At 40.6% G+C, this 25,251-nt stretch overlaps 1 protein-coding gene across 3 annotated transcripts in view; it reads left to right on the top strand.

Moving 5' to 3' along the window:
- Nucleotides 1-25,251, top strand: part of specc1lb (sperm antigen with calponin homology and coiled-coil domains 1-like b) — a 41,186-nt gene that overhangs the window by 715 nt on the left and 15,220 nt on the right. For all 3 annotated transcript variants that reach the window (XM_036587758.1, XM_036587757.1, XM_036587755.1), the window contains exons 2-10: nucleotides 13,158-13,338; nucleotides 13,592-13,730; nucleotides 13,947-14,689; nucleotides 16,173-17,093; nucleotides 18,236-18,443; nucleotides 21,185-21,258; nucleotides 21,407-21,582; nucleotides 22,421-22,584; nucleotides 22,721-22,842. In XM_036587758.1, coding sequence (XP_036443651.1) covers nucleotides 13,195-13,338; nucleotides 13,592-13,730; nucleotides 13,947-14,689; nucleotides 16,173-17,093; nucleotides 18,236-18,443; nucleotides 21,185-21,258; nucleotides 21,407-21,582; nucleotides 22,421-22,584; nucleotides 22,721-22,842 — 2,691 coding nt within the window. In that variant the 5' untranslated portion in view covers nucleotides 13,158-13,194. The remainder of the gene's footprint in view (nucleotides 1-13,157; nucleotides 13,339-13,591; nucleotides 13,731-13,946; nucleotides 14,690-16,172; nucleotides 17,094-18,235; nucleotides 18,444-21,184; nucleotides 21,259-21,406; nucleotides 21,583-22,420; nucleotides 22,585-22,720; nucleotides 22,843-25,251) is intronic.

The raw sequence follows: 25,251 nt of genomic DNA, 5'->3' as shown, positions 1-25,251 counted from the left end.
AACTGAATGCGTTACATTGGTGACAGTGCCTGTACTGCTGTGCTGTTGTTCACATCTCTGACTTTGGAGATTTATCATTTTATTTTAGACCATAAAACAAAAGGATGCCAACAAGAGAAGACTGGCTCCTGACCTTAGTACCTACAGTGATGGATGCTGGGTTTATTTAAAGGGGAATCTCACTGATTTTATTTTTTTTTAAATTTCTATATTAAATCATTAATACCTAAATAAAATCATTCAGAGTGGTTTGGTGTGAAATGCTCTGTTCTAGAGAAACTTACCAAATCAGAATTGTTCACAGTGGTGGTGATAGGAAGCAGACATCCTGTGTGTTTAATGCCTCTAAAAGCTCCCTCACAGAAAAGTATTATATAAAATGGTTACAAATACGCTACCTAATGCTGAGACATTGTTTTATGATGTTTTAGAAGTTGATTTCTGGCCTCAAATATGCTTTTTTAAACTTTATTCATGGTACAGAGGAACATAAAGGGCATTCTAAGTCAAAAAAGTACCCAGATTGTACCCCCCCAAAACCCCCCAAACCTTATCATTATCAACATTACAAGTAGGAACTCAGAAGACATGTGAAGTCTCATTGGTCATTTTGGATAGTAAATAAAATGGCTAGATTTGTAAAGTAGACATTGTGACACCTGGTTCCTATCACTGCCATTGATAGAAGATTGGGTAGGTTTCTCTGCAGTGAACCATTTCACATCAAACTGCACTGAATGATTTTGTTCACATCTGAACGACTGAATTATGTCGACATTAAAAAAAAATCACAAGAAGTTCTTGTTAACAAAGAGTTTTCAACATGTCATCCAGTACAAAGTGACAATATCAGGATAGAAACCTTTTCTACACTGTACAGTCTTCGTCAGAGTGTAAATAACACGCTCATGTCAAGAATGTTTATTTCTGTTTTTTCCTCTGGATTTCCAGATGACTTTCTTTATGTTGTTGATGTGCTTAGAAACAGTGACGACGGAGTTAACAGACTACACTGTTCAGAAAAGAATCAGACGTAGTGATTACCATTGTAGTTCTTGGAAATGATTTTTGTGCGTGATATTTAAAAGCATGGCTGTAAGACATTTTCTGTCAGAGCTTAAGCTCTTCCTGCAGTTGGAGTATTTCAGCAGCCTGTAGCACATTCCTGTCTGCACAATGGTCTCAAACATCTCAGGCATTTGTATGTCCTTTATGAAGGTTCGCAGAGTCCTATTATGTAAACTCACGATGGGTCTTTTGGCAGAATGATGACTGAGTACTTTTTAGTCTATTTAAAGAGGAGGAAGTGTTACAAAAAGAGCACATAAGTTCATCTGCAGTGCACATGTTAGTGGTAATGATGATGTAGGCCTGTAAGTAAGTAGCTTATTTTAATGACCTACCAGTCACACTCATACCGTGTGATGTTCAACAGTTTGCTCTGATCATAGTTTCTTTTCATTCATCCCTTTTATTACTTTGGTAATCACTGTCTGTATGACCTTGGTGATGATTAACACCCACCCAATGTTTGATCTGCTGCTTTTACTACGCTAACCTTATCAGTTCTGTTACTATTTTTCCAACTCCTATCATTTGGCTGTATGAGCCAGTCTTTCCCTTCGTACAGTTGTCAAGCATGTACCAATTGATTTGCCTGACCTTTCAGCCTCCTCACATGGGTTTGTAAGTAGAAATGGAGATTGATATTGGAATTAACAAGGCCCGTTCGGAAATGATGGCCAGCTGACTCAGTAGGTATCCACTGGACGCGACTGAGCTACGCTAACCCAGTTGCATCTGTCTTGGTCTGCCTCTCTCATTTGCAGGCTTAGTCTGTGAAAGCTAGTTTTCACAGGTCTCTGAGGAATGGCTCCACTGAATTGAGGCTCTGTTGGAAATGTTTCTCAGCTGAGAGAACCTGTGTAGGAATTTTGGAATTTGAAACGCTACACATGACTGGAAAATCTTTGCTGTCTAGGGAACAAGCTAATCATTGAGGCTATGATTTGTATGTTAACATAAAGTTGATCTTTTAATGATATTTTTATAGCTACTTTTAATTGTTTGAGTGTGCAATCGTTTGTCAAAATGAATGCATTCCTGCAGTCTCCCTGAATAGAAATTTGTAGACTGCCAAACTTAGCTTAGATGCCTTTGGTGCAGGTAGTGAAAATATATTGATAGGGGCAAAGCAGGAGAATAGAACCCAATAAATACTTGTGTGTAGAGGTGCACAGATCATAAATTTGTGTGGCTTATTCAGATTCTGATGACCTTACAGCCAAATTGGCTGATAGCAGGTTTTTTGGCTGATTTTTACTTAGTGTTTTTATTCTTAATATCGGAAGATCACGCTTTATGGGCTGATTGAATACATTAAGCACACTAGCACATTTCCTGTACTTTCTGTAAGTCAAAATATAAATAACATTATTTGCTTACTTACTTTAAAAGTAAAAATAAAGTATTCATTGGCCTAACAAACACTGTAACTCAGTCACCCAAATTTTCCAAATAATTTCTGTAAAAATACACCAGCAAAATTTCCTTCAAGCTGCTCAGACCACATCCAGGTCTTCATTAAGGTCACACAGACTTTGGTTTAGGACACAGTATGACTTGATCCAAGATCAGTCCTGCTTTGTGAATACCAGCTGTGGTATTGACTGAAATGGCTGCCTGTAGCGGTGAAGTTTTATTCAGTTTTATAGTGTGCTATAAACCAAACTGGCACGTCTGTGTGACCTTAATGAAAACCTGAATGTGGTCTGAGTGGGTTGAAAGAAGTTTGGTATGTGATTTTATGGAAATGATTTGGGCTATTTGGGTGACAGTTGAGCTCTAACATTTTTATTAGCCTCACAACCACAGTTTAAACTAAAGAAGCAAAATTTGGGTTCCAAACAGGTCTCAGCTGAAGGACTACATCTGGGGTGAGTGAAAAATTGGGTAAATTAGATTTTTCACTGCCTTTAAAAAGAAAAAAAGAGAAAAAAACAGTTACTTATTTAAATAAAATAAAAATCAAATAAAGTGCTACATTGAAAGTGAGCAGCAACTGGATGTTTAGTAGGGGTGCGCAATATCAGAATCACTGCGGAGCGTGAGAGGTTTTTTTTTATTTTTTATTTGTTAATGTTGATGGGTGAAGTAAAATAGAGTAAGAAGCAATGAAAATGAATTTTCCTATTTTTAAATGTTACCTTGATAAGCCAGCATCTTGGCACATCATCTACTGAGGAGAAAAGACCCTGTATAGAGGACAACCAGTCCCCCGCAGCATGTAATATTTCACTGGTTTCAGCAGTGTTGGCTCAAATGGTAAACAGCCTCCTTCTCAGCTGACACAGAAATCTACCAATTTAACCCAAAATAGGTAAAAGAGTTAATTTGGCTTTTTATGACTAGGCCAACTGGGTTATATCTGTTGTTCTGTCAAGCAGCAGGTGAAACGCCAGCAGGCAAGACGGCCTACATAACCTGCAATCTGATATTTTAAACAGGAAAAACGTTCATAAGCATAACCTGTCAAAACACATAATGCGTGTCGAGATGCCTATTTTGCCAAGATTCATCTGTGCCATGTTGGAACGGTCACTGCTGCTGTAAACCAACAAGTCAGATGAACAAGGTTGTTGTTGTTTGGGAGATAAAAATTAACCTGGCTGGCCTAAAAGAGTGGCTGTTTGTTTTTTTGTTATGATTACTTTGTATAGGTATGTGTTGCTTTGGTTTTGGCTATTTGTGTTGGTGAATGGTTTCAGGATACTTTTTCAGGATTTTGTTTTTCATTAAATTCATTAGTTGCTTCTAAATTCTTGCATATTTATGAACCTTAAAAAGGCAAAGTAAAGGAAATTTACACTGACTGAGCATTTTATTAGGAACACCTATTTGTATCTACACACATTGTCCACTTCATCAGCTCCACTTACTATATAGGAGCACTTTGTAGTTCTCCAATTACAGACTGTAGTCCATCTGTTTCTCTGCATACTTTCTTAGCCCCCTTTTACCCTGTTCTTCAATGTTCAGGACCCCCACAGGACCACCACAGAGCAGGTATTATTTGGGTGGTGGTTGATTCTCAGCATTGCAGTAACACTGACATGGTGGTGTGTTAGTGTGTGTTGTGCTGGTACGAGTGGATCAGACACAGCAGTGCTGCTGGAGTTTTTAAACACTATGTCCACTCACTGTCCGCTCTATTAGACACTCCTGCCTTGTCAGTCCACCTTGTAGATGTAAAGTCAGAGATGATCGCTCATCTGCTGCTGCACAGTTTGTGTTGGTCATCCTTTAGTCCTTCATCAGTGGTCACAGGACGCTGTTGGATGGATATTTTTGGTAGGTGGGCTGTTCTCAGTCCAGCAGTGACACTGAGGGCTCTGTCTGATCCACTTGTACCAGCACAACACACACTAACACACCACCATGTCAGTGTCACTGCAGTGCTGAGAATGAACCACTCAAATAATACCTGCTCTGTGGTGGTCCTGTGGGGGTCCTGACTATTGAAGAACAGGGTGAAAGTTGGCTAACAAAGTATGTAGAGAGACAGATGGACCACAGAATAGGAGATCTACATAGTGCTCCTATATAGTAAGTGGAGCTGATAAAATGGACAGTGAGTATAGAAACCAGGAGGTGTTCATAATAAAATGCTAGGTGAGTATATGTTTTTAACAATTAAACTTTTTTTTCAAATGGACTGTTACGATTTTTGATACAATTCAAAAACGATACAATTCTGTTTTTACCATATTGGTCCTTCCCTACTGTTAAGCACCATGAGCCCTGAATTGTCATGCTGTGAAATTATTTGTATAGATGTAGTAGCAGCATTCAGCTGCAGTGTGAATGCACCTGCCTGGCTCGTGTTATTTGTGTCAAAAAATTGCAACCGATAGCATGTTTTGAGCAAAAATCGGCCAGTTCTGATTCCTATTTGTTTAAGAACTGACATAAGGAGTGGAGTGTTAGGTCAAGTGTGGTGGGTTTAAAATGAATTGGGTCAGTATGAGGTTTCTAGTTGGTCACATGTTTTTATCCTTAACCTTAGTTCTCCAACCTAACTGACCTTTTTCAGTATCCTTCCTTTAGCCTACGACTCTAAAGATTACTGCCATTCCTGGTGGAATTCAGCATTCTGTCTGCATTTTAGTGTTGGAAAAAAAGACTCGGTGTTGTTGTGCCCATTCCCTCAGATTCAAAGGAACAAGATGAGCCTTCAACAAAACATCTGGTTTTCTGAGTACTCTTCTTTTGAGAACTGTTTGTGTGCAGTCTGTTATGGTGGAAAAAGATCACTGCACTCTGAAGTAGCTAAATGTTTGAAATTAATCTTAAGGTACATTGAGTTTAAAAGAGTGAGGCTTTCATAACTATATTAGTTCACTTGTGTGTTTTTTTTCTTGCCCAGATGTGGATATGTTTGGCCAATCTGAATCATGCATGGACCAACTGACTTTCCACCATCTTGCACGTACACACACAAAGTCACAGAGAGTGTCCAACGACAGGCAGACCAACCGTAAAGATATTCTGTAATGACCTTAAACCTACAGAGGTGTCTCTAGAACTTTTTCATGACAGATTAAATGGAAGGAAAACTTGTTTTAAAACTTGTTGCTGTTTTCCTTTCATTAACGCTGAGTGTTTTTTGTGTGTTGTGCAGTCTTCTTTTGGCTGAGCTAGTGAGCTCACACTCTGAGCAGGTGCTGAGGGCCGTGATTAGGCACCTGGCTTGATCTCTGACCATCTGACAGACACACACTACATACAGACTCACACTAGCCATGTGAATGGGGCTGGACTTGGGATGGTCTTGGGAAAAGGTTGAAAACAAAAAAGGTCTTTTTTTTGGCCTCTAGTTCTGTCAGGTCAGACTTGTAAAAAAAAAAGTGATTTTATTTGCTAATGTTGGTACTACTGATTAAAGGGGAGTATTTTGAGTATTTAGAGTACTTTTCTGGTACCAATATTAAAACCTTAATCATCCAACATCATCCAATACTAATACTGAGCCAAAATATTTGTCTTTGAAAACTGCTGGATTTTAAAATAAGCATTTGAAATAATAGTTTGACTAAAAATCTGCAGAATTTTCCTCTTACTCTAGATGTAGTAAATCAGCAAAGACAACATTGCTAATGCTAGAACTAAATAGGCACCCAAATAGGCCAAAGTGTTTCTGTAAAAATACATCACTAAAACTTCAACTGTAAAAATTAACACAGGCAGCCATTTCAGGCAATACCAGGACTGATATTCACAAAGTGGTCATGAATTAGAGGACTGATTTTGGTCAGTTTCCTCTGTGTTTATGTCATTTCCACAAAAACAGACTCTAGGTCTGCACTCCTCTTGAGGTGGTTTGTGAATATAGAGCCTGTTGTCAGTGGTTAGCTGCTCTGTGAAGTTTTGTTCATTTTTATAGCTCATAGTAAGTCATATTGTGCTCTAAACCAGGGTTTCTCAAACATTGCACAGCAGACATCAAGTGGGCCACAAGACACCCTTTGATGGTCCTCTGGCCAATTCTGGGGGAGAACCAGTTGGCCAGAGTGGGCCAGTAATGATGATTGCCTTAGTAAGTAAGTGATAAATAAAAATTGTTTTCAAACATTTCAAAATGTTAACACACACCCTGCAAGGAGGCACCTAAAGCAGCTTCATCTGTTTTTTTGCCATTTGCCTCTAAAAAACAAATACACTTCCTTCAAGTTACAATTCCAGTCTTGAGCTACTGGTGTACAAAAAACGTGTTGCAGCAACTGTCCGCTAATTCTGCCACCATTCTGCCTGATTCCAGGTGTAAAACAAGCTCAGTCTAATCTGTTAAAGTTTTATGTTCAGCGACACACAGCACATATTGTGACACAACAGTGTTGAAAATTTCCCCAAACTACTTTTTCATGTTTTCCTGTAGACCTTCATGCTTTACAGTGATTAGTAGGTGGACCTTCAGGTGAGAAAGTTTTAGAACCCCTGTTCTAAATCACGCCAAGAAGTCTGCATGAGCTTAATGAAGACCTGGATGCATTTCAAGCGGGTTGAAAGAAGATTTGGTGATGTATTTTTACAGAAACTATTTGGGCTATTTGGGTGACTATTGAATTCTAGTGTTTGTTAGCAGCGTTAGCCTTGCAGCTTGCAATGTACCTTAAGATTCATTTCAAACATTACCTTTCTGTTCAAAACAAAAGAAGCAAAATTTGGACTGCAAACAGGTCATGTGCTGATGGACTACATCTAGGGGAAATGGAAAATTGTGTAAACTAGCTAGATTTTTAGCCAAACCATCACTTTAAGTTGTGTCTAAAAGTAGGCCATCATGCTCAGACTATTTATTCACTCTAGTACCCCACAAGAAGAAATACACAGCTAACATCACATAGTGTGAATGTTGGGTATTTCAGGAAAGATTTGTTATAAGATTGGACCAGATTCATTTTTTTCTCCCTCCAGTATCTGATCCAGCATTTTCTGCTGATATCAGCTTGATACCTATGCAAATAGATATTGATGTGCCATTTCAACTTTAAAGTACTACGTTGGATTGTGTTCTTGTGAGCGAGAGGGAGTATGCCACAGTCTTGAGATTTTCTTAAAGCCTATCTTATCAGATATCTGTGCTTGTATGTGTCTGTCCAGTAGCCATCTGTGAGTGATTTCTGGAACCAGAAAGTCTGACTTTATGCTTTAGGGTTTGGTTCGGTTGAGCTTTGTGTGGGCTGTGGCTAGCTAACACGTGTCAGCGTGACTGACCCCACTCAGCTGAGAGAAAATACCCCTCCTCCATCCCTTCTGTTCTCCTCTCAGGGATTCCAGAGTTTCAGCTATGTTATGATTTCCACCAACTGTTATTGTCTGGCGGCCCCCTGGGAAAAATACCAGCACACTAAGCCCCAAGGCCTGCTGAGCTTGCAGCACTTAATGATGTTTATTTACAGAGGTGGAGCTGCTACATCAAATTGAAAATGTGCCCAACCCCTTCCTTCTGATTTTTAGAAAGTACAGTGCCAGTGAGTTCACAATAAAGTTTTGAAACCCCTGCTTGTGTCTTTAAATGATAGAATCAGCAAGTAGCTCAAGTGCGATTCTATAATGAGCTTCCTCCGCTGGGCGCCACCCTGCCATAGCAGCAGGTATGAGGAGCTGTAGTCTGCTGCTGGGTGTGTGATTTTGTTGTTTTGTCTCCAGTTCAAGCAGATCAGCTTCAAAGAGCACGAGCCTAAACCATAGGGGTGGTTTGGGTGAGCTGGTGGACCTTAATCTCCTGCCTAGTGTTCTGCCCATCAAAGTGTTTGTGTTTTGAAGCTGCATGGAGCTGTTTCATTCTGTGCAGTTGTGGAGCAATGATGGCAGATCTTGCTGGAAAATAGATGTTATTTTAAAGTGCTAAGACAGGAACATTGAAGAGGGCCTAATATAATGAATTCTTCAGTCAAAAGTATTTGTGAATTAAATTATAAATGTGTAGAATTTGTTACTTCAGTGATGAGAATAGTTTTCCAGATGAAAGGATTTGTGGTAATACGTTACTTGTGCAGTGGAGTGGTTGTAGTTTTAACAGGCTGCTGCCTGATCGTGCATGGATACTAGCAAATGTAATCAAGAGTTGCTATTTTAATGGTCATGCTTCTGTTTTCAAAAGTTGATTAAAGGGCTGTCAGCTAGGGGTGGACAAAATGATATTTATCATTATCCTGTCACAAACTGTCACATTATCTCACACTATATGCTTTTTTTGAGCATGGGTATTGTGGATATCGTCAGTACTTAAAGAACATTGACCAGCTGCATGTTTCATTGCATAATTAGTCCTGTTTAAATGGTTTAAGTGCAGGTCAGTATGTAAAACACTGAATAAAATATTGTATTCATAGTTTTTGACTATTTTTTTAAATGTGGCACTACTGGTTTTTGTTTGTATGTTCCAACTTATCCAACGTTTGAAAGACAAAATATTATGATGCGTATTGTTTATGCATTGTGGTGCAATATTACTCTACTGTCACCTTATTTCGGTAATTTTGTTATGCTTTCAACTATGAGGTCCTGTGTGAATTTAATATTGACAAATACAGAACAGTGTTAGTCATGTTAATTGAGGATACTCAATTAATGTCAGGATACTTCAGGATGTTTTTATGATGCACAGAATGTCACAATATATATTTTTTCTGACATCTGTAAAGTTGGAACAGACAAAGTGGTGCCACATAAAAAAAGACTAATTACGATCTTTTTGTAATTAAACATGCAGTTAAATCTGACATCAGATTTTTCTTTGTACCAATCAGAATTAGGGCAGATTCTTTGTCAGCTTTCCATTTGCTAGAGGACCATGCAAACTTGTGTCTCTTTAGGCCCAATCCCATTTCCTTGTTTTCGAGTGTCACCTTGCCCCTTAAAACTTAGAGTTTAAAAGGGGAAGTGGTTGAAATCTTCCCCTATGAAATGGGACAACCCTCAAATAAAAAGAACATTATTTCATTAACACACTACTATCGGTGCTCTGTGGGCGACCCTGCCAGTCTGCAGCAATAGCAGAGGAGGGTAAATTCAGCAGCCTCACTGCTGGTTAAATATAGGGCATCATATGCCTTCAGAGGGGGGGGTGAGACTATTATTTATTATCGCCCACCCCTAATTGTTTGGTAATATGAAGCTGAAGTCAGGTATTCGCCAGCTTCTTGTTTGAATTTTCCCGTTCCACCGTAAATGATGCAGCAGTTCTGGCACCTGAGGCGCCAGAATGTACCTGTAACCACTTAAGGTGGAATGTAACTGTAACCATTTAAGGTGGAATGGGGCATTTAACTACCTAGCTACCGAGACGTCTGCATAGTACTGGCGAGTTTTTTTTATGCTTTTTGTGAAGAAAAGGACCATAACACATTGAAGCGACAATGAACTAAGACAATAGTTATCGTAATTTTTTAACGGAGAAAATACTCAAATTTGTTGGTTTCTTTGGTCGCTCGCACAGCCATCTTACCATGTTTTCTTTTTTTCTCAACACTCTCTTTGGAGTGTGCCTCTGAACCTCTGTTTGGAGGGCCGTGTAGCCCTAACCCTTCGCCCTACCCCTCTATCTCAACAGAAATCGGGACACCCTACCCCAAAGGCATGAACACACAAAACAGAGGCGTATGGGCTAAGTGGTAGGGGCAAGGGGTGAAATGGGATTGGGTCTTAGTCATGCCTGACTAGCTATTAAGTAGCTAGCATTTTAAAAAGTATAAAATTACACTTGTGTCTTTAATAAGGAAGGTCTGTGTCTTTATAAAAGTTCCACAATTTTACAAAAGTGAAACTGTGGAAAGCTGTGGAAAGAAACTCGTCAACACAGTTGTTCCTCTCAGTGTTGTCACTGATTGTCTGAGCTGCCAGGCAGGGCTTACATGTAAAATAATAAAAGCACTTGCTGCTGCATTACTTGCTAGTTAACTTGGCCTAGGCACAGTATAATAACTTATCAGTGCAACATTATTCATTGGCCAAATTCCTAGTTGTGTTAGTCCCTTCTGATCATATGTAACTTTATGCATGTTTGGTGATTTCCCTTCTCTAACACAACCACTAAACCTTGATTAGTTGAATCTGGTGTGTTTGAGCAGTAAACTCACCAAATTGCAGAAATCTGGCCCCCCAGTATTGAAGTCCTCCACCCCTGGTGTAACGGCTGTAGTTTTGAATGTGTGTTAGGCAAGTCACATATTTCAAATCTGGATTTAAAAACACTTGCATTATTATTATTATTATTATTATTATTATTATTACTATTAATAGAACACTATTCCAGGGTTCAGAAGCTATGTAATAAAATCTTCTGCCAATGATCCTAGAAGTTTTCAGTAAGCCTGCCTCAGGTCAGAGAATTGGTCAAGACTGGCTACAGTGCTTTAAAAGATCAAGATATACCAGAGCTAGGCCATTACACAGTTTAAATATTCTAAATACAAGCAAGACCTTGTAGTCAATGCAGAACTTGTTCGGGAAGCCAGTGTAAACTGAATAAAACCAGAGCAATAAGACTTTCTTTTCCTGGTGAGCACACAAGCGGGGCGCCCAGTCAGTAACACATTACAGTAGGTTGAAAATGCTGCCTCTGATGTCTCTGAAACAAAGATAATTAGCTAGTTTGCAGGTACAGAGGTAGAGCTGCAGTCCTTAGTGTGTGATCCAATCTGAGAAAGGGACTAGAGCAGTTTCTCCCACAGCAGTATCACAGCATTTTATTCACTTCAGACCTCTCCCACCCCCTTAAGGTGCTTTTCTGTGGAACTGATTGTAGTTGCTTACTTGACTTGGAGCACATGTTTTAGGTATGCCCTACCAACAGTAGCATCTGACCAAACAGTGCAGTGTGGACGTCCCGCAGTGAGAGCCATTATCCACAAATGGAGAAAACTTGAAACAGTGTTGAAATTTCCCAGGAGTGGCTGGCCTACCAAAATTTCACCAAGAGCGCATCGACCAGTTTTCTAGGAGGTCACAGAAGAACCCAGATGAACAACTAAAGAACTGCAAGCTTCACTTGCCTCAGTTAAGGTCAATGTACGTGGTTCCACAATAAGAAAGACACTGTGCGAAAATGGTATTCATGGGAGAGCTGCAAGGCGCAAACCACTGGCGACAAAAAAAGAACACAAAGGTTCGCCTCACATTTGCCAAAAACATCTAGACGACCCCCAAGACTATTCTGTGGACTGATGAGCCAAAGGTGGAACTTTTTGGAAGACATGGGTCCTGTTACATCTGGCATAACTCATCGACTCATCGCAAGTTAGCACAAACGTTTGATTGCAGTTGTTACTGCCAAAGGTGGCACAACTAGTTATCAGGTTTGGGGGGCAATTACTTTTTCACTTGGGTGATATAGGTTTTGAATAAATTGCTATCTTCAATAAATGGAATGATCAATTAAAAGATGCATTAAGTGTTTACTCATCTTATATATGTAACACTTTAGCAAAATTAGAAGAAATCAGGTGAAGGGTATATACTTTTTCACAGCAATGAATGTTGGGTAATATACAGTATTCTCACCTCCCCTTCTCCTTTCTGCGTTGCATATGAGGAGGGGACTTTTCATTTCAAGCTAAAATAGAGAGTGGATGCATGTATGGAACATCCTACTACAGACTGTATATAGGCAGTATGCACTATACAATACTTGGTTGGAGTGCAAAACATGAAACTAACAGCGAACTTCATTACTTTGTGTGTCTCAAGATTAGCGTTGGCTTGTTGTAAAATCTGCTAAAATTTAACTTTAGCCGAAATAGCTGCTGTCTAGATTATTTGTGGTCCACAATGCTGTGTTCTTATGTGCGCTCCACAGACATTGTGTGTAATCATGTTGCAAACATCTGGCCAGGAATTTACTTGAAGTAGCAACAGACTTAGCAACGTAGCATCTGTTTATAACAGACGAGAACTGCTAAGCTAATCAACAAAACACAAAAGATGTTTTTTTTCTTTAATAGTATTATTACAGTACTACAGCAAAACTTTGGCAGCAGACATTGCTGCCAAAGCCATCAGGGGATGCTGGAATTAACTAGGAAGACTAGTTTTTCTCCTGTTTTTCCTTCAGTATGTGTCAGAATAAGAATACACACGCATGTGCATTTTTCAAAACAGTGTTAAAAAAAATTTCAGTGAGCTGTAGTCAATGGGATACGCTGTGGAGTCTCTCTCTCTCCTCTCTCTCTCGTGCTGGCTGATCTCTTCAGGCTGGGAAGCCTGCTCAGACCTCCTAAAGCCTTTTAAGGCCAACCACAGTCCAGGTCAGCCCCAGTAACAGTCTTCGCCTCCACCCATGATGATGTGATAAGAAAGGCAGCTCCAGCCTCCCTGCCTGTCCTCCAATCACACTCTATGTGTCTGTTCAAAAAGCTGTCCAGTGACGTTTCCTTCCGAACTGTGTGCCTGCATAAATAGGGCCCAGGGGGACTGTAATGGTACATTACAACTGTCTCTTAGCAAAAGCACAGTGTTTAACAGGCCATGTGTTCTCCAAAGAAAACGGCAACTTCTGGCATTAGGTAATAGGGACGTTTTGTTGTCTTTTGATATTATGGACTGTTATTCAGATTAAGTAGCTTTGTTTTGCTCTGTGTTTTTCATGTGTTTTACAGATTGCATCGTAAATGTATCAGAAACTTGGAGCCCAGTATGAAAAAGGCGAGCAGGGCCACGGGCGCCTCCACCAGAACAACGGCTGGCAATAAAGCCCAGGGCAAGCCTGAGGCCACCAGCGCTATGGGCACTGGAGGCAAGGCCACAGCCAAGTCCACAAACTCAGCCCTTCTGTCTAAGGTGAACCCCTGTCCTCTAGTTGTTTCTAATGCATACAATTGGTGCGGTCATTATGTTCATTTTATGTGTCTTAGTAGAATAGCGTTACTGTGAAAAAAGCTTTTAATGACTAATATGGATTCGTGTTTGCGGGGTTTAACATTGCAAATAACATAACAAAGCTGGAAGGTTCTGTCCCCCGGAACCAAGCTTTAAGTGCACATATGCATCCTTATCTACATACTAACCTTAAAATGTACCATATGGTTTCCAGACGAAGAGCAATGATGATCTCCCAGCAGTGAGTGCAGGCAGTGGAGGATCTGCGGCAGGTGGCAGCGTTGCAGCCAAGAGCAAGAGGAGCACCACCTCCACTCAGAGCAACACAGAAGCTAAGGCCAAGACCAATTCAGGTGCCAGCAATGACTCCGCGCTTCAGAATGAGCATGATATGAACTGATAGACTGCTTCTGGCTGTTTCCCTTTAAACTTTGTACAAAGATCAGTTTGTGCAAAAGACTAAATAATAAAATAATGAAAAGTAGTTTTGGCACAGCGTGAAGATGATGAATGATTGTTGATTGGATGGTGATGAATGAGGGTTAATCATTGATTTGTCTGCCTTGTAGGTTTATCAGGAAGGCGCGGGACATCTTCTGCAACTAAGGAGCCTGGAGTGACCCGAGAAAGTTTGCGCTCCAGGACCGGTACTGCTAAGAAGCTGTCTGGACCCTCCGACTCGATGCCTCCAAAGCGGTCTCGCTGCCGCACTTCAACTGAGGCGGAAACTCAAGCTAGCAAGTCCCGCTACGACAGGCAGATCAGCAACAAAGCAGTGCTGGAGTCCAGAGTGAAGGACCTGCTGGGCCTGGCCAAGAGCAAAGACCTGGAAATCATGCATTTGCGTTCAGCGCTGCGCGGGATGAGGGCTCAGCTGGGTCTGGAAGTGCAGGAAGAGCAAGATGCCCCTGAGGCGGAGAGCCAGGCTGAACAGCAGCCCCAGGAGAAGGAAACTGTCTGTGGGATCAGCGCAGCTGATGTGGAGTCCACCCTCCTGCTTCTGCAGGACCAGAACCAGGGCATTCGGGGGGAGCTGAACCTGCTGAAGAGTGAGAACCGCATGCTTAAAGACCGCCTCAACGCGCTGGGCTTCTCACTGGAGCAGAGGCTGGACAGCCCAGATAAAGGCCCACGCGGCGTCTCTCTCAGTCCAGAGCCGGCAGCTGGTGGAGGGGGCAGCGGCAGCAGTGGTGGCGGGGGAGGAACTCGGGCATCTTCAGCAGAAGGATCTGCTGGAGGTTCCACGGAAGACCTTCTGTCTGAGGCGAGACGTGTTGGCTCACCCGAAGCTGTGGACAGCGAGTGCAGTGAGGTAAGATCTGGGGTGCCATGGCCAGGAAAATCTTATCCCTGATATCTTCTGTATTGATGATTATCGAAAATTCTTACTTGGCTTGTTTTGGTACTGTGCATAACATCTGATTTTAGAAAGCCCAAACCATTCAGAGGATGACTTGTTTTGAAACATTTTCCTCAAACCCGCATTTTTGCTCTCTATATTTGCAGCACTGAAAATGGTTAGCTAGCAAATTTTGTGCTGGTTGAATAAGTCTCACAACTCTCTTGGTCAATTCCCCCAGTCTCACTTCCCCTCAGCACATGCACAAAAGAAAGTTGAATGGTTAAATGATTATTAGAATATTCATATATGAGAGTTTATTTGCAGAAATTATCTTAATTTACTACATAAAACTTACGTCAGGGGTCTATGTTTTATTTATTTATTTTTTTTGTGATTTTGATAATTGGCTTACTGATATTAGATAACATTATTTACCTTGCAGTTGACTAGCTAGCATAGCTACTGCAAATAGCCACCGCTTATCCTCCTGGGTCATCTCCTATTAAAACACTGGCGTGAATCAATAATGTTTGTCATGAAATAAAAAAAAAAGACTGCAGTAGTCATGTTGGACGCATTTCAATGATTCACCAAATAACTAAATAATAGGTAGGTAGTGAAATTATGTAACTAACATTAAGTTACTGCTAAGGCGTGTTTGTTTAAAGTTAGACAGTTAGCTAGCTGTCATCTACAAACAACTAATTTTATTTTAAAGCAGCACTACGTAAGCTTCGATTCGCCTTGTAAAAGCTGAAATAGTAACTTAAAAGTGTGATGCCAGATTTTTCATGAGTTTTTCGGACCATGTCATATGCTTTTATGCTTTAACATTACACACACAGGCTCAAAAAAAACGTTCGGCTCAATGGTTAGATCTCAAATGCAAAATCTACATTGTACTGATGAAGATTTGATGACAATAGTAGATGATTCTAATATAGTAAAGTATTCAGCTATCTTTGAATACGCTTTTAACATGCTCACAAATGTCAAATTCATCTGCCCAGGGAAAGGAACTAAAGCACAGCTGATGTGTACGATGGGTTCTTCCGCACATTCTTCCGCACGAGAGACGCCTCCGAATCTCCAAAATTCACACAGTACAGCTTGATATATTGAATAACTTTTTAGGTATAATCCAAATACATATCAGAACATGTCAACCTGAAAGAGCTATTAGAAGCAGATCGTAAGAGAGGCAGCTACTGCCGTATATTGTGCTGCTTTGTGCAGTTATGAGTGAAAGGCTAGACCTCTCTCTGCTTCTAGCAAGTAAAAGGCTCACATCACCACTTAGTTTACCAAAGTAGTATTTTTTTCAAAGCTCACACTTTTTACTTTTAATTCTGGATTGGGGCACAGAAAGTCATAATGTCATCAATAAAATAAAACGCAGTTCATTTTAAGGAAAAAAGTTTTTGATGATTATTGTTATCTTTTCATTTCCCAGGCCTACAGTGAGGCCTACCAGCCGGTCACCTCCAGCGATGATGCCCTGGATGCGCCCTCAGGCTGTGGCTCCTCATCTGAGTCAGAGGGCGGTGGCTCCTCTCCAGGCCGAGAGCGGAGGGGCAGCAGCGGGAACGCCAGTGAGGTGTCTGTGGCCTGCCTAACGGAGCGCATCCACCAGATGGAAGAGAACCAGCACAGCACGGCAGAGGAGCTGCAGGCCACGCTGCAGGAGCTGGCCGACTTGCAGCAGATCGCGCAGGAGCTAAGCGCTGAGAATGAGCGACTGGGTGAGGAGCGTGCTGTGCTGCTGGACTCACTGAGGCAGCAGGCTGAACGCCTGGAGCTCTATGGCCGCCAACTGGACTACTTCCGTGGCCTGCTGGACGAGCACCGTGTGGCCTACGCCAAGGATGAGGAAGATGAGGACACCAAGAGTGGACGCTATGTGGAGCTGGAAAGGCGTTACGCTGAGCTGAACGAGAATGCGCGCTTTGAGAGGGAACAACTGCTGGGAGTGCAGCAGCAGCTGAGCGGTGCACTGAAGATGGCCGAACAGGAGAACGCTGAGGCGCACGGTCTGGCAGCCGCCCTGAAGGACCGTGTGCGCCTGGCCGAGAGGACAGCTGAGCTGGAGCGACGAGAGCGCGATGCCGCTGCTGTGCAGCTGCAGGCCCTCAGACTACATGCTGAGGAGGAGCAGATCGAGCTTGACCGCTGCAGACTTCAGTTGGAGCAGGAGAGGGAGAGGGTGGCCCAGCTCCTCTCCATCCACAATGCCGGTGATAAGACTGACATACGCCATCTGCTGGACAGCGAGAGGTTGGACAAGGAGCGTGCTGAGGCTAAAGCAGCAGAGCTGCAGGAGGAGCTGAGGCACACGCGTGAAGAGGCTGCCCAGCTGCAGGACGCAATTAGTAAGGTGAGAAAGCGCACACATACAGTTGCGTAACACATTGTATAATTTTGTGTTTTGTTTGTTTTTTCCAGATTAAATAAAATGCTTTGGCTTCTTGTTTCTTAAAGGAATAATTAGGGAAAAAAAATCAGATTTGCACAATTTTAGACTTCCCCTAAATATAGTCAACCAGCCAAGACATACTCTGTGTCTGAAGTTTGCTTCTTTTAATTTTGCAGTGGAGCTCTGGAGCTATTGTAGCAAACAAGTAAGATTATATCCCATCAATAAGCATTATCCAAACTGCATCAAGTTTAGTAATCACAGGTATTTTTGCTTCTCTAGTTCTTAACCCTGTATGACATATTGTTATCAAAGCAAATGAACAAAAGAGTACAGTTCTGTGCAAAATTCAGAGACTGCCCTTCATTTATTTAATTTCCAGTCAAAACGGCCACCATGTTATTTGTTTTTTAGGAGTTATTTCTTAGGATATCAGACAGCAGACATAAAGAAAGGGAAAGGAAAGGAAAAACAGGATTTTTCCAAAATTGGAGTTAAAAAAATCATTAAAAGAGAAAGAACACCTTGTTGATCACCAAAACTGTCAGCATCAGATAAACAGTACTTAAAGCTTTTATCTTTGGAGATAAAAAGTTTGGAGATAAAAGTTTCACTCTTGCTTTAGATCTGAAAAATCCACAAGTACTTCTGTCCATCCTTCCACTATGAGAAGACATCTCAGCACTGTGGGTCTGAAAGGATGTGTAGCTGTGAAGAAGCAGTTACTAAAGACAGACAAAAAAGAAAAAAAAATCAAACATAAAAGCTGCTGGTGTTCTGAGTCCAGACCTCAACATCTCTGAATGTGTTTGGGATTACTTGAATCGTGAGAAGCAGAAACTGCAACTTGTAACATTTAACTATTGACAGGAAATTAAATTTGACTGGGAATTAAATAAATGAAAGTTGGCTATTTCTTTTATGTTTACATATGGCAAATAGCCACCATCTTGAAGCTTAAAGTTTGTCCATACTTACTACCTACTGTTTCTTTTAAGAACAAATCTATTTCTGAGCCTGTTGATTTCTAAGTCTTCAGAGATTAAAGAAACAGTTTGATCAGTCCAGCAATAGACATGTGTGTTTGTACGTTTGTGTTGTAGCTGGAGGGAGATTTCCAGGAGTTCCGGGATGAGGTGCAGAAACAGCTGGCTGAGCAGAAGCGGGTTTTGGCACAGCAGTGCTCTGAACTGGAGGAGAAAGACACTGAGATCGCCGACATGAAGGAGACCATCTTTGAGCTGGAGGATGAGGTGGAGCAGCATCGAGCTGTCAAACTTCATGACAACCTCATCATCTCAGACCTGGAGAGTGAGTCACACAAAAAAAAAAAATCTGCACTATTACACTATATGGACAAAGGTATTGAGACACCTACACATTACATTTACAGGAGCTTTTATAACATCCCATTCTAAATCCATAGGCATTAATATGTAGTTATTCCCCCTCTTTGTAGCTGTAACAGCTTCCACTCTTCTGGAAAGCTTTCTACAAGATTTTGTCTGTGGAAGTTTTTTCCTGTTCATCCACAGGAGCATTTGTGAGGTCAGGCACTGATGTTGGACGAGAGGGCCTGGCTCGCAATCTCTGTTTTAGTTCATCCCAAAGGTGTTTGATGGGGTTGAGGTCAGGGCTCTGTGAAGGCCAGTCAAGTTCTTCCACACTAAACTCACCCAAGCATCACTTTATGGACCTTGCTTTGTGCACTGGGGCTCAATCATGCTGGAACAGAAAAGGGCCTTCCCCAAACTGTTCCCACAAAGTTGGAAGCATGCAATTGTCCAAAATGTCTTGGTCTGCTGAAACATTTAGATTCCGTTCACTGAAACTAAGGTGCCTAGGCCAACCCCTGAAAAATAACCCCATGGCATTATCGTTCTTGCACGATACTTTACAATTGGCACAGTGCAGTCAGGCAGGTAACGTTGTCTCGTCCAACTCTGCAGTTATTGAGTCAGCAGAGCGTTGGTGATTTTTATGCACTATGCGCCTCAGCACTCAGACCCCATTCTCTGTAACTTTACGTGGTCTGAAACTTTGTGGCTGAGTTTGTTGTGGTTCCTTAACACTTCCACTTTTCAGTAACACCACTCACAGTTTATTGTGGAATATCAAGGAGAAAAAACGTTTGACAAACTGATTTGTTGCAACGGTGGCACCCTATTACAGTACCACGCTCAAATTCAGTGAGCTCTTTAGAACAACCCATTCTTTCACAAATGTTTGTAAAGGCAGACTGCATGGCTAGCTACTTGATTTTATACACCTGTGGCAATGGGACTGAATGAAACGTCTGAATTCAATGATTAAGAGGTGTGTCCCAGTGCTTTTGTCCATATAGTGCATGCCTTGACATCTTATTAAACTGACAAAGCTCTTCAGAATTTTCAGAAATTTTTAGTTGGTCTTTGGGGCAAAGTAGTAATACAACCTTTTTTTCAACATTTCCAAAAAAAACATCAAATGTTGAAACTGAGAAATTGTATTGTTTTTTTGAAAAATATATGCCCATTTTGAATTTGATGCCAACAACACGTTCCAAAAAAGTTGGGACAGGGACATGTTTACCACTGTGTTCCCGTTCTGGTTTGATATAGGATTTCAGCTGCTCAGTAGTTCGGGGTCTCCTTTGTCGTATTTTTTATTTCATAATAAAAGGTTGGACAAATGTTTTCAGTGGTGACAGGTCTGGACTGCAGGCAGGTCAGTTTAGCACCCAGACTCTTTTAATACGGAGCCATGCTGGTGTAATACATGCAGAATATGCTTTGGCATTGTCTTGATGAAATAAGTAAGGCCTTCCCTGAAAAAGACGTCGTCTGGATGGCAGCATATGTTGCCAAAACATGTATATATCGTCCAGCATTAATGGTGCTTTCACAGATGTGCACGTCACCCATGCCATGTGCACTAATGCCCCCCCCCCACCATCATGAATACTGGCTTTTGAACTGTGCACTGATAACAAGCTGAGTGGTCTTTAGTCCAGAGGACACAGTGTCCATGATTTCCAAGAAGAATTTCAAATGTTGAAACCACTGGACACTTTTCCACTTCCCCTCAGTCCATTTTAAATGAGCTTGGGCCCAGAGAAGGTGGCAGCGTTTCTGGATCCTGTTTATATATGGTTTCTTCTTTGTGTTTTAACTTGCATTTATGGATACAGCGCAGAACTGTTTTCAGACAATGGTTTTCAGAAGTGTTTCTGAGCCCATGCAGTGATTTCCACTACAGAATCATGTCTGTTTTTAATGCGGTGCCGCCTGAGAGCCCAGTGATCACAGCCAGCAAATACTGGTTTTTGGCCTTGTCCCTTGCTTACAGAGATTTCTCCAGATTCTCTGAATCTTTTAATGATATTACAGTACAGTACATGATGAAAAGCAAAAGTTCTTTGCTATTTCACGTTGAGAAACGTTATTCTTGAATTGTTGCACTATTTGATCTTGCAGTCTTTCACAGAGTGGTGAACCCCTCCTCATCTTTACTTCTGAAAGACTCTTATACCTAATCATGTTATTGACCTGTTGCCGATCAACCACCAGTTATTTTTTTTAGTATTACACAACTTTAGCAGCCTTTTGTTGCCCCCGTCCCAACTTTTTTGGAACGTGTTGTTGGCATCAAATTCAAAATGGGCATATATCAAATTCAAAATTGGCATATTTTAAGAAACAATAAAAACATTTGATATGTTGTCTTTGTACTATTTTCAATTAAATATAGGGTTTAAATTATTTGCACATCATTGCATTTTGTTTTTATTTACATTTTGCACAGCGTCCAAACTTTTTTGGAAATGGGGTTGTAAAAACATTTCAGGGATAAAGGTTTTTTTTCCATTTGTATGAATTATTTCTCATTCTGTTGGATCAAATTATTACCTACTTTTGAATTGAGTACCACATTGTTATGCAGGGATTTGTCCACAAAGAGGTGCCATTGAGCTGTTTTTAGAGTAAGCTGTGGCAAGGGTTTTTTTAATAAATTTTTTTTTTTACTGGTCTTTTCCCTGGTCATCTTCATCTGTCTTCATCTCTTTCATTTAGATTCTATTAAAAAACTTCATGACCAGAAATATGACATGGAAAAAGAGATCAAGACCCTTCACCGTAAACTGCGGGTAATACTTTTCTCCATATGTGGTATTGACTGTTTATTAATATATCTGATTTTATCTAGAGATGCTTTGTCTTTGACATCCTTATTAATCATCATTGATTATCCACTGACTGTTATTAAGCAGGTGATCGGCATGTCTTTTCTTACAGGAAGAATCTGCTGAGTGGAGGCAGTTCCAGGCTGATCTGCAAACGGCTGTGGTCATTGCCAATGACATTAAGTCTGAGGCTCAGGAGGAGATTGGGGACCTGCGGCGCCGCTTGCAAGAGGCCCAGGACAAGAATGAAAAAATGAGCAAAGAGCTGGATGAGCTCAAAAGCAGAAAGTAAGACACTGTTTGGTTGGCAAATTATAAGGATTAGGGTTGTTTTTACTTGTTTGTTTTCCATGGAATTTATTTGTCTTTTAGAAAAGCTGTAAACACTGAAAGGCACCAAATAAAAGTAAATAATTCAGTGTATCATGCAATCTCAAATTTACACCATAATTCAATTATTTTGGTGCTCGAAGTATTTAGACCCCCTTTTTCCCTCATTTTGCTTTGAAGGATACAGCCAGCAATAAAATAATATATTTTTTTCATTGATCTAATACACACACACTTTTTTGCCGCTTCTCCTCCTGGGTCACGAGGGGAGCTGGAGCCCATTGATCTAATAAAAATACTTTACTATTAAAGTATTATTATTATATCATATTCACTCAAATATTCAGACCCACTGCTATGACACTTTAAATTGAGCTCACGTGCATCCTATTTCCACTGATCACTGATTGAAACTTGATTAAAGATCACATGTGGTAAATTTTGATTTTACATTATTTGGAAAGGCTCACCTCTGTCTGTAAGAAGCCTCTTAGTGGACAGTGTATGGCATTGCAAAAAAAATAAGCCACAAGGTGAAAAGATTAGTCAGTGAATTTTATTTTGCCCAAAACAGGTTTAATCATATAAACCTTAATAATTTTGTATTATATTTGTTTGTAATTTATTATGCGCATGTTTTTTTGGTTAATTATAATCTATTCTAATGTTCCAAAATCGCAGTGCATTTATGTATTTTACGAAGCATAGTCTTGCTGCACAAATGCCCAGTTGAGGAACATATGGAGATAAACACTTGAGCTTTACAGTACAGTGACGCATGTTTTGTGTTTTTCAGGCAGGATGAAGAGCGTGGTCGTGTATATAACTACATGAATGCAGTGGAGAGGGATCTGGCTGCTCTGAGGCAGGGAATGGGCCTGAGTCGCCGCTCTTCCACCTCCTCAGAGCCCTCTCCCACTGTCAAGACCCTAATCAAGAGCTTTGACAGTGCCTCGCAAGGTACACATAAACACACAAGTCCTTGGGTGCAATCAGAGTCAATCATACCTCCTCACACTCACTTAAGACCTCATTTGAATTTTCTGTGTGTTAGTAATTAGTGTTGTGAGCGTGTGTCTGTATGTGGATGTTGCAGGTCCTATTCCAAGCAGTCCAGCAGCCACTGTTCCAGCTGTGGTCGCTGCGGCCATTCCCAGAACCCCCCTTAGCCCCAGCCCGTTGAAAACTCCGCCCGCTGCTGCGGTGTCTCCAATGCAGGTACCAATCGAAAATAACAAATGCATATATGTGCCATCGGTGTAGCAAAACTTTGTAGCTCCTTTTCCAAATTTTATATGTGTCTGTGTGTGTGTCTGTGTGTGTGTGTCTGTGTGTATATGATTTCATGAGTAGTGAACCAATAGAAATGATCCTAAATAATACCAAAAACAGTCATGTTTTTGTTACTTTGCCTTTAGAACTGATATATGCATCTGATTTGCTGCGCTGGGTTGTAGCATATTCAAAGCTCTCTAGGCTGAAACACTCCTTATAACCTCAGTGTAAATGGTGAGGCAGAGCAAGCAAACATGCTGCTTTTTGTGACATCATAAAAACAATGAGCCAAAATGGGCTGTTTTCTCTTTTAATTTCCATATATGGACCATATGTACTGGGGAGTGAATGATTCTGAAAGCCTAATGTTTACATACTACATCAAACTATTTTTAAAAAAAAGTGATGTGATATGGAACCTTTTAACAGACATTAATACAAAGTTAAGAACATCTTCTCCTTCTCCCATTAAGTTAGTTTTTTAAGAGGTAGAAGGTTTAGTTATGACAGCTATGATAACTGGAATATGTTCTGTTAATATGTATTTTGCCCCTGACAGAACAAAACCTTGTATCTCCAAAAAGGTAGCTTTACAGGACAAGCAGAACTGCAATTCAGTTGCAATGCAAGATAATGTAACAAGAGTTAATTCGAAGTTATTTTGCACTATTTCTATTGGTTTATTGGTGAAAAAAAAATAAAAACAACAAAATGGAGATAGAAAGTTTTGTTTCACTGCAATGCTAGGCAAATAATGTTAATAACGCTCTTAACCCACATCAGCACGTTGCAAGTCATGTCTGTGTTTGAAAGATGTAGAACACACTTCTGATGAGTTTACCAGATGGCTGCATTCTTCACTTCAAAGCTCTGTTCAGAGGGTTTTGTGGATTCAGTGCCGCACCTTTCAAATGAGAACACCAGACCCAGTTAAGCCTGAAGAGATTGAGGGGCTTTCCTTCTTCCCACCTCTACTGCATGGATGTCCTCCGGAATTTCTCTCAGGAGTGATACGAAGGGTCCTCTAGATCATGCCAAAACAGGATGTTTTCCTGCAGACAAGGGAGATAGTTATTTTTGCTCATTTTGTTAAGGAAAAACTAAACAGATCATCAGCCCTAGAGATCAATTTCCTTTCAGTGGTCTCAGTGAAGAACTGAAGTTGTTTGCTTTGAATTTCTTATTCACTCACAGTGTGATTATTTTTGTTGGAGGGGCATTAAAGATTCATGAAGAGAGTCATGCTGTTCTGCACTCTCTCTTTCTGTAAAAGAGTGACTGTGGAAATTGTGCCCTTAACACCACTGTGGTCACATAGACTGTTACTGGAACCAAGAACATTAGTGATTTTTGGTTGGGGGTTTTTTGCATGGGTGATCACCACAGGGCTGGGAGTTTACTGGCTTTGGCTTCCCGTTGCTTGGAAAACGCAGAAACCTTTAGGCTCTTTTAGAGGATGAAACATTGTGGTAAAACCACATTAAATGTTTCACATTTTAATATGCCAAGAATATTTCTGTAAACCTTAATATTATTACCTTTTGTTTATGCAGCTCCTTTGCAAAGCTCAAACTCACTTTAAAACTCATAATGTTTCATATCATTACAAAGATATTAATGCAAATCAGCGATACCAGTTATAGTCTTGCACAATTACACAGAACTGTGCAAAAGCCAGAGTTCACCCTTTCGTTTATTTAGTTTCCAGTCAAAACAACCATTAAGTTATTCATTTTTCAGAACTGGTGTTCAAAAAACAATACAGAGAAATTGGGACCCCTAACAACTGTGCAAAACCTGTCAGACCTCCAAAACTGCCACGCTCAGGTAAAGAGTTTTAAATCTTTCAGCTTTGAGAGAGAGAAGAAAATCAAGCTCCACTCTTGCTTCAGGTCTAAAAAAAAATCAACAGGTGTTTCTGTCCATCCATTTACTATAAGACAACAGAGCTCTGAATCTGAAGGATGTGTAGTTGTCAAGAAGCTGTTACTGAGAACAGAAAATAGACAAAAGAACATTTGTAGATCAAACAAAGAAGCTGCCAGGGTTCTCAGAACAAAGGACTCATCACCCCAGAGCCCAGACTTCAACATCACTGAATGTTGAAGTCTGGACTTTGGAGATATGGAAAAATATCCCTGCAGGTTTCTTTGAAAAGCTGAAAGTAAGTCTCCTGAAAAGAATGGAGGCTGTAATGGGTAGGCACAGTAAATACTGAAAAGAAAATTTATATTATATTTAGTTATTAGTGGCTGTGCGTAATTTTCTATGAAATATTTTCTGCTGTTCTGTTTTTTTTATGATGCTGAAAAATGAATAACGTACTTAATGGTTGTTTTGACTGGATATTAA

This window comes from Colossoma macropomum, unplaced genomic scaffold (genome assembly GCF_904425465.1).
Source record: "Colossoma macropomum unplaced genomic scaffold, Colossoma_macropomum, whole genome shotgun sequence".
NCBI lineage: Eukaryota > Metazoa > Chordata > Actinopteri > Characiformes > Serrasalmidae > Colossoma > Colossoma macropomum.
The sequence above is the reverse complement of the archived record's forward strand: the minus strand, read 5'-3'. Positions and strand labels throughout refer to the sequence as shown.